This window comes from Gavialis gangeticus, unplaced genomic scaffold (assembly GCF_001723915.1).
Source record: "Gavialis gangeticus isolate Ggan-Ray unplaced genomic scaffold, GavGan_comp1, whole genome shotgun sequence".
Classification (NCBI taxonomy): domain Eukaryota; kingdom Metazoa; phylum Chordata; order Crocodylia; family Gavialidae; genus Gavialis; species Gavialis gangeticus.
Window position 1 is genome coordinate 202,596,822 of NW_017729032.1, and position 10,156 is coordinate 202,606,977.

At 43.4% G+C, this 10,156-nt stretch overlaps 1 protein-coding gene across 11 annotated transcripts in view; it reads right to left on the reverse strand.

Moving 5' to 3' along the window:
• The window catches only part of CASK (calcium/calmodulin dependent serine protein kinase), a 491,685-nt gene extending 481,535 nt beyond the window's left edge, over positions 1-10,150 (reverse strand). For all 11 annotated transcript variants that reach the window (XM_019524150.1, XM_019524148.1, XM_019524143.1 and 8 more), the window contains exon 1: positions 10,043-10,150. In XM_019524150.1, coding sequence (XP_019379695.1) covers positions 10,043-10,101 — 59 coding nt within the window. In that variant the 5' untranslated portion in view covers positions 10,102-10,150. The remainder of the gene's footprint in view (positions 1-10,042) is intronic.
• Positions 10,151-10,156: the final 6 nt, after the last annotated feature.

The following is a 10,156-nucleotide window of genomic DNA, read 5'->3' on the forward strand; positions in this document are numbered from 1 at the left end:
AGGCAGCTGTGTGGCCCAGCCAGCAGCACCTGGACCAGTGTTCTTGCTTGCAGGGGCAGGGCAAAAGGGAGACACTGCAGGGCTGGAGGAACAATGGGCTTTAGGTCAGGAGTGAGGGGCACTGGCAGGGCTAGTGGGGGGATCCGTGGCTTGGGAGTGAGGGGCACTGGCAGGGAGGACTGTGGATCAGGAGTGCAGGCACTGGCAGCGCCAAGGGGCTGTGGGTGAGGAGTGAGGGGGACCAGCACAGCCCAGGCAGACAAGGTGCTGCACGATGCGAGTGAGGGACACTGGAAGAGCTGAGGGTGACTGTGGCTTGAAAGTGAGGGGCAATGGAATGGGCAGGGGCAGAGCACAGGCATATCACTGTCCCCCACAATCATATTTCCCACCCCTGCCCTGCGTGACAAGTGTCCTCTTTTTTGGAACTGGAAATACAGTAGCCCTACTTGCAGTAGTTACATTTGTCACAGCAGATGGTTAAACTGCACTATAATCATAATATGCTGTCATTAGTAAATGGTCTGCCCCCCACATCCTTAATTTCATGCAATCCTAAAAATTTAAATCATTAAAAATCAAAATAAATGTTTAAAAATAAACAATGATATTATCCATTGAAATTATTACAGAATAAAAATCAAATTCTGCCAAGCCTAAATATAGTTTATATAAAGGCAGGCCTACCCAACTGTGAAGGGTTAAACTGCAGTCTACAGGAACACTTGAGTTGGAATGGCTCCAAAACCCAGGGGATGAAGGCCACTACTGCTCACCCCTGCACCCCATGCCTGCCACCAAACTTGGGGTTTTCAGTTGCCACTGCCAACTCAAATTGGTAGCACAGGAAAACGGATGCAAGTAGACAGGGCATTTATCCCCCGAGTTCTGGAGTCATACCAATACAGCAGCTCTGGCAGCCACATCAAATAGGTCTGCAGGGCCAAATAAGTTGGAGAGCCCTGAAATAAGGGATAAAAACAGGCATGTTAATATTAATCAGGATATAACCAATTAGATACATTTCTGTATTTTCTAGCCTTATTTAGCAAGCTTTTGATGTTGAGCCAGGTAATCATATATAAAAATCTAGGTTCTCCGCAGGCACTTTGCTCTTCACCTGCAAATGATGGTTCTTGCTGAACAGCCCATCAAGCATACGAACCAAGATAAGCAATCTTTAAAATTTAGTCTTTAAATCTAGGTCGGGAGTTCTTTTCCCTAACAGGCTGGCCACCTGCTAGAAATGGCATAGGCAAAATGGCAGATCTGGCCAGGGGCCAGACTCCATTTCCCAGGAGCCCCTGCTCATATCCCTGCAGCTGGTTTCCATGGAGACACGAGGAGGGCGCTGTGACAACGTGGGGCTAGGGTTTCCAAGGAGACCAGCCCCAACAGTGCTGGCAGGGTGCACGCCTAGGCAGGGTGCTGCTCTGGGGCCAGGGCTGGGATCTTGCAGTGGTGACAGCGTGATCTGGAGCTGGGGCAGAGCCATGATCCACTGCCCACATGCCCCTGCCTGGGGCATGCAGGCAGTGGATCACAACTCTGCCCTGGCTCTGGATCATGCTATCATTGCCACAAGATCCCAGCCCTGGAGCAGCTCCCTACCCAACCACACATCCTGCCAGCACTGCTGGGGCCCATCTCCTTGGAAACCCTAGCCAAAGGGCAGGCAATTATTTTGGGCAGAGGGCCACTTACTGAGTTCTGGCAAGCGATCGAGAGCCACATGACAGGTAGCCCAGGGCAGTTTAATATTAATTTTTCAAATTTTTTAGGGCCCCCACAGCTCAGATAGAATGGCTTGGAGGACTGCATCCAGCCTGCGGGCTGTGTTTTGCCCACCCCTGCAGGCCTAGGCCCCACGCTGTCACAGTGCCACCACTGCTGGGGTCTCCATGGAAACCAGCTGCAGTGACATGGGTAGGGACTGCTCAGAAACGGAGTCCAACTTTGTCCACCCCTGCATTATAGTCTTTTAAGATTTTACGCCTTAGTATATTTAAGGTGGTAGGGGGTGGAATCAATTTCACATATTACTAGTTCTCTCAATGATTTGAAATGCTTTACCAATATTTCAATATTAACAATGCTATTTGCGCATCTATTTAAACAGTCTCTTGAGTACTAAATTTTGGTGAACAGGCTCCCTGAACCATCCTTTGAACCCAGGACACCTGGCTGGGGGAGGGACAACAACCTCCACCTGGAAAATACAGACAAGAGAAACCTCCTTAAAGGGAATTTAAAAACAAATAGAAATGAAGGCCAGGGCACACTTCTTCCCACAAAGCCCTCTCTCAGCACAGGAACTGCCACCAGGAACAAGGCTCTTATGTGGATGGAACCCTTGCCCTAGTGCTGGTCTTCTACCATCACTTAGTACCTAAAGGGCCACTTTACCTTTTAGTCATGTCTCATCTGTAAGTGCTTTTTCTTCCTCTCCCCCAATTAATTTAGGTTTCATGGCACAAGCAGCTTATTTCAAGTGAACTGATATCTGATACCACTGACACTTCCTCCTTTGGCTCTCAACCTTTTTAGACTCAAGACATCCTTGGAAAATGCCATCTCTTAGCTTTCCCTCATTTTTTGACTAGCAAAAAGTAACAGAACAATTCTTTTGTTGCAAAGAACTCAGAAAGAACACAACATGTCAGAATGTTTTTGACACTATAAAATCTTATTTGAAATCTTTAACTTGTGATTCATGGGTAGGTGTTTGTATACCTAACCATACTATTATTGTGTGGAACCCTTAGAAGGATCTCATGTCACCCTAGCTGAGAATCACAACTGCCCTTGTCTATTTCTGTCACTATTTCTTTGCTGTTATCCCACCATGCTCCAGTGCACATCCCTACCTAGAAACGTACACCTCTAACTCCACTCAGGACTCATCCTGATGACATTTACAAAAATAAAAAAACACCTATTTTCCTATGGTATCCGTTAACCCAGACAGGCATTTTTACACTCAAACAATCCTGTGATACAAGTCACTTCACCTACCTAACAGTTCAAACTGGGACAAATGGTTCGCAAAAACAGAAAAGCTGTCACAGAAACTAGATTCCAGATACCCAAAACTTTCACAAAACACAGAAACACTATGGGTGCCTATCGACATACTTGCTGCAGGGCTGCTCTGACACGGTGCAATTACAGCATGTCAGAGCAGACCTGATTAATCCAGTCCACAGCATAGTAATTACCGTGCTCCAGCCAACCTCCATGCCTCATGTGTTAGCATTCCCATGCTTCAAAATGGTGGCCAGGCAGCCAGGGCGCTTTAACTAAAGCGTGTCAAATGAAGCATGGGGACACCAATACAAGAGACACTGCGGCACTAAAGCACCCCTACCCCTGAAGCATGTGTAAAAGTGACCTATGTAGATGTGCAACCAGAAGCACACAGGAAAACAAGCAATACAAACCAATGCAAATCAATGCAAAATATGGCATCTACCAATCCACACCCTCACAGGCAATGAAGCATCCAGTGTACCTTGCATTACCAAAACATGAACTTACTAAACCTTATGGTTAGCCCATTGCAAGCCTCCTAGAATATCTGGCTCAGACAGACAGGAAAACAAGAAGCACTACATTCATTTATTTCATCAAATCCAAAAACATCTCTCAAGGAAACACCCATTCATTCAAGCAAACAACTCCAGTGTCACTGTAATCAAACAGATGTAGAAAAATTTACTTACTTTCCTGACTGACACTTAAAGTATAAATCAATGTACAGATAACTTGAACTGCAACAGAGTGTATGCAGGTTCCCTTCCTCCCAGCCACTGAAAAGCTTCCCCATGGATCCATTTACACGGAAAGGGATAACAGTTTATTTTTAAGTCTTCATCAGTAAACTAATGCCCTATGTTGAGGCTCCACAACCCATTTCCATGTTTAATTTTATATGGTAACAATCAATCTTTGAACTTTGCAGTGACTCATTTAGTTGAGTGGCAAAAAAATAAGTTTTTTATTGATACCAACCAACAATATTATATAGAACTCTGGTGAATGCCTTTAATTTTAGCATCCAAAATTTAAAAGAAAGAAAGAAGAAAATCTACTTTCACCACAAGCCTGCCAATTCAGAGGCCAACATCCGTTTGTGGATTCTGACAGTTCCAAAATCCATTTTAAAATGGAGCAAAGTTGTAATTTTTACTGGCATGGCAGTAGCTACTTCACAAAAATCATCACAAAAAAGGCAATAAAATACTGAACAAGAGCAGTAAGCAGACCTACACTGCATGCACTCAAGCATTACATATGATACCATAACTTGTTGCAATGAAGGAAAGCAATATTAAAAAGGAAAACATTATTTTAAGTTAAATTTACATTTGCCACTACTGAATCCTAAACACTATCTTTACTAAGCATCATGTTGTGATTAAACTGTCTTGACTAAATATTTATGAAAATTGCAGAACTATCAAACTATCAATAACTCCTGAGTTTTTTGTTTTAGGACCAAGTACAGTAAACTCCCTTCCCACACACCCAGTACTATCTTATCCTTCATTTTAATAAGCTGCAGGTTAGAAAAGAATGCTCATAAGGGACATCCTGGGACAAGTCCAATCCCAAGCTATTACAGGTAACCACATCACATTAACACATACAAACCTTTGATAAACTCATCTTAAACTGCCTGCCCCCAGTACTCTTGGAAGTCTGTTCTAGAACCTCACTCCTCTTATAGTTAGGCACCTTTCTGTAGTTTCTAACCTAAATGAATTTGTTGCCGTTAACCCCGTGTTCTTGTGACAAATTTTATCTCTACCTTAAACCATTAATTGCTCTCCCAGGGTTTTTCCAAACTATATTTTATAAAGAGGGATTATATCTATTATCAGTCTTTGCTTTGCTGAAGTTAAAATAAATAAATCAGTCTCTTACAGCTTCCCCACATAAAACAAATTCTCCATTCTCCTAGATCACTCAAGGAGCCCTTGCCTGCACAGTAAGGATTTAAAACAGAATCAAGCAACTTCTTGAAATAGCATTAGTGAGAATCTAATGACTGAAAAGAGGTACTGATTAAAAATATTCCATACACAACTAAATATTTTCCAACTATAGCAGAACAGTTATGAATGGCAAGGTGTAAGTACGTAAAACTTTACTGAACAGACTGTGCCAGCCAAACGGAATCTCTTGTAATCTGACAGTAGTCTGCAAAGCAAAATATGCTATTATGACTTCATGTTTAAACCAACCATTCATTAAAAACAGTTTATCCATTCATCTTAACCATCTATTTTCTGTAACATGGACAACACCACTTGTGTTCTACAACATAAAGAAATTAAAGGTTTGAAAGTTTGCAGAAACTCGGGGCTAAATGAAGAAATTAATTGCAAATGCAATGACATGAAGTCCTACACCCAGGGCAGAACACTGTTTCCTGAAAAACACTGCAAGACAAAGAAAGAGCAGTCACAAATTACTCCCCCACCCCAATCATACAGAGTGTCAGAAGTACAGTAAATTGTGCCCAATTCACTTATAAGTTCCCACTATGATTTAATTAGCCATTGCTCCAATTCTCCACCACCATTCCCCTTCCTCCTATTTCCAACCCATAATAATTGGTCTCTATTGGATAATTCCCCATTATTTTCATTCCCCTGGGAATGGTGAACTAGCCAGAGTTTACTATAGATAAGGACCTAGATTTGGCCAAACTGAAGATACTGCCCTCCCATGACAAGATGTAAAAGATTACTGCAAATATTTTATTCCCCTGACCACCGATAACTAGTAATGTCAACCCATCTCCCCATTTCTCAGAGCTAATACCAATATTCAATCAGCAGAAACTCACCCCCCCCTTCAACAACTCTCCAAGTTATCTTCATAACTCTCAGAATTGCCACATAAGTACTTTAGATAGAAAAATGGAGGTCATTCCCCAAACTAGATAAACTGCTTTTTCCACATGGTTAAGTTTTCTGTAGAAGTGGGTGGGTTGCTGAGGCCTGCTTACCTTTTGTTTTCTTTCTTTCTTTCTTAATGAATGTGACATAGCTGTATATTTTACCACCGTTTTGTGTGAAATGCAAGAGTAAATTAATGTAAGTAGCTGAAAGTACATCTGAAAGGCAAGAGTATATCCTGAGCCAGGTAAAAGACAATATATGAGAAACCGAAGCCAAAAGGCAAAATTACTTAAATATTCAGATTTGACTACTGTAAGCCTGGGGTGTCAACCATATGGCCTGTGGGCCAGATCCAATCCATAGAGCTGCTTCATCCAGCCTGCCAAGCTACTGCAAACAGTGGAGTGGGGGGAGGAAAGAGAGTTAGTCAGCCTCAGAATCCAAGGTCCCTGGTGGACATGCCCACTGGCAGCAAAAGAGTGAGTGAGGACTATACTAACATAGTCTGCCTTCCTTAACCAGCAGGCACCACTCCTGACACTGCTTCCCCTACAGCTGCTGATCCTGCTGCAGCCACTGCCACTGCCACCACCACCACCCCCATACCACACACCTAGATCCAGCCTAGGGCACAGGGTCAGTTTTACACCCATGTTAGCCATTAGTAATGCTAGCGGACTTCAGTGCACTTTTAGTTCTGACAATATTCCTTTAACATGAATATACCAAAGTGCAATGAAGTAAAATGATAAATATTAATAAATAAGGCGTTCTGAGAGAAAGACATCAGGGTAGGCAACTTTAATGAAAGCAATCTCTAGCGTACATCTGGATCATCACAGACAGTCTAACATGTCAGCATTACATGACTACCATAAATATGAATCTTATAGCCCCAAGTCAAAGTCAGATACAAGCCAAAACTAGATAGTCATGTGGCAAGGATTGGAAGAAAATTATACTGAATACAGAAACCATGATTTGGTCTTCTGGGCGAGCACTGGCAAGTCTCTATTCAGTATTAGAAGGGCATGAATTACTTTAAGCTTAAAATATACTATGTCTCAACATAAACAGAGTGCAGACAATAAGCTTTGAATAACTTTCAGTGACACTTGGAATGGTAAAACTCTTCACTTCCTTCAACTTTTTTGCAACTGGCAAGTGGCCAGAATTAATGTTTTAAACACAAAATGTACCAGATGTAATTATCTATTAATTCTGAATCCAGTACTTTGCCTTGCCAAAAATAAAAGCATTTAAATGTTTTTGTAGTAATCTGCCTTCTCACGTCCAAAGTGAGTTGCTTTTAGGTAAACCTCTGAAGTCTGAATCAAAGGAGTTATCTATTCTTTACCTCGTGGCCAATTCCCTTAAGAATTAATGTTTGTGAAAACTAGTATGCCCCCACCCCAATTATTTACTCTTGGGCAAGCACATGCGAGAAGGGATGTGGATGTCAACAAGTTATGTCAAGAATCCAAAATGTTATCCAGAACTTGCAAAGTAAAGTTACCCGAGCAATGCTTGCATCCTAAAGGACACCACTAATTGTTTTTTAAGCTTTGCTGCCTTTAAGAAGGGAATTATATTGTCCTGATTACTTGTCTGTGTGAGGCTTGTTTTATTAAGGAAAAAAAAAGGTGTGTATTAGTGTATGCAAATAAGTCACTCACCACCACTTCCCTGATGATATATTCATTATAGCACATCTATTCCCCAATTTCGACACTCTTTTCCTCCCATGTCCATTCCAAAAAAAGAAAAAGAAACCCTGCTAACAGAACTTGAACTTGTGCAATGCTCAACTACCTGACTTCTTACCATCACAGCTACCATTTCAACCAGTTCAATTCTTACCAAATTATAATGCAACAAGCTAAAAAGCAATTAACATTTTGTTCAGATAAAATAACCCTGCCAGTCTTAGCAGTTCATTAAAAAATTTTTAAAAGATTTAGAAGGAGACTAACACAGCAAGCTGTACAGTCAAGTGTCAACTAAAAGACTGACTCCTAACGAGGTCTGCGTTTCCAAGCCAACAGAAAAGAAATTTAGGAATTTACCTTTTCAAAACCTATTCAACATCTACAAAGGATATGCAAAAAACGTTTTGTTACAGCTCTCCCTTCCACAGCTTTTCTACGTAAGATGGTAGTGGTAGCCGCTTACTCAGGAAAGATAAATTACACACATTTTAAATATTTCATGCCTCTGAAATGCAAATCAAGGCCAGGTGTGCTGTTTCCAAGAGCTAAATTACTGTATCAATCAGTAATAAGTCACAGGAATGGGCAGACATTTAGTTGATGTTTTATTGAAAGGTGTTTAGCAAGAGGCATATGTAGCAATTCAGAGCAGATTTACACTGCCCTTTCACAGGCTCCTCCAAGACGGGGAAGCTTCACAGACCTGAGGTGTTAACAAAACAAGAAGCTCCATCTATGGTCCCTAACAGGTAACTCCAGGGTATTATTCAAGTGACAAGAATACTGATGATGCAAATAAGGAAACTATTTATTTATTAAAATGTTCTTTAAGAGGAATGACATGACATCTTCCTGATCCTCACAGAAGAACCTAACTATACAATCCTGACTAGTTAGCAGTACTGACAATGTCACAGGTTAGGGTATCTAACTGCCTACCCTATTCCTCTGGCACAGGTTAAAATTGTCAGAAATTGTTAAAATTATTTACATCACAAAGAACTTTGTCTACTACATACACAATTCAAAAATGCCAAAGTATTTATTTTGAAGTTTTGTAGATAGATAATTTAACACTTAACTCTGGCCCCTTTTCCTTAGTATTCACACAAAGTGAGAGTCATTTTAAAAACATCACAACATTTGCAATGATCCCCTTTGCACAACTCATCTCTGGAAAGTGCCCACATTAACATTAGGCATATCCACTAGGCCTTCCTTTTAATTGACCCTAACCCTATGCAAATAAAATATACAAAAGTACTAAAAATTCACACATGCAATTTTTTTTTGGGGGGGGGGAGTGCAGCTCAACACTGGATCATCTGAAATTGCTCTGCATGCTGGTAATACCAAAGTTGCCATCCAATTTCTTAACCCCAGAAGCTTTTCTTCTCTTGATCAGCTTTAAATGACATCCACGATTATTAGTGGTCCTTCAAGCTTTATGACCAAGTCCCTTTAAGCTTTATGACCGAGAAGACATCTGTAGGAAACGGCAGGTGACATTCAGGATGGGTGCATGCCTTGTGCAATAACGAAAAAACAATAAATACCAAAACACGGGCAAACGTGACATTAAGGACATGGTCACTCCATGAGTCTTAGACTGACATACTGGCATAATCCCCAGGGAAGATGTGTTCAAGAAAAAAAAAAAGAAGCCTGTTTTAGCTCTGTCTTTTCAAGCAGCCAGCAATTCTCAGAACATTTCAGCTACGTTGAGGTTGGGGGGTGGGAGGGGGAGAAATACACACACACAAACCTGTTTAAGCCAAGGTGGTATTGCAAAGCGTCCCTCCTCAAAAGATCCGTCAGCAAAAAACAGCGCACGCCACAGTGACTACCCAAGCCTCTATTCAGCCCTCAACTGTCTCCAAACCAAAGAGACACTAGAAAGCAGTATCCCACTGCTACTGCTGCCTCGCAACCCTTTTGCCGCTGCCACAAGACCCAGCAAGACTAGGTCAAAAGCCTGGACAGCTGTGGCTGCGCACAGCACCCCCAGGGGGACCTGGCTGGCTTCTCACACCTCCCTCAGCTTGAGGAGGAGAGGCCAGGGACCCTCGAGCCATGGCTGGGCTGCGAGCAGCCGTTGCATAAGGAGCCCAGGGAGGCTCCAGCAGCGGGGGAGGGAGAGGGCTGCGCGGAGCCCGAGCGGCCCTTCCCTGAGCGCCGGCGCGGACATGCTGCAGCCGGGCGGGGCCGATGGGAAGCAGGGAGAGAGGCCGCTGCCCTGCCCCGCCGGCGCTGGGATGCGAGGGAGCGGGGGAGCAGCTGCTGCAGGCGCCACGGGGCATCGGGGTCACCCCCTCCCCCGCCGCGTTACATAAAGCGGTTACACCCGCGCGCGCACACACACACCCGCGCACAGGTGGGCGCCAGCGAGCGGAGCATCCCATCCCCGCCCCGCCCCGCACTCACTTGCCGATCACCTCGCACAGCTCGTACACGTCCTCGAACAGCACGTCGTCGTCGGCCATGGTCCCGCCGCGCCCCGCGGGGGGAGAGGGAGGCGCCCCCGCGGCCCCGCCGGGC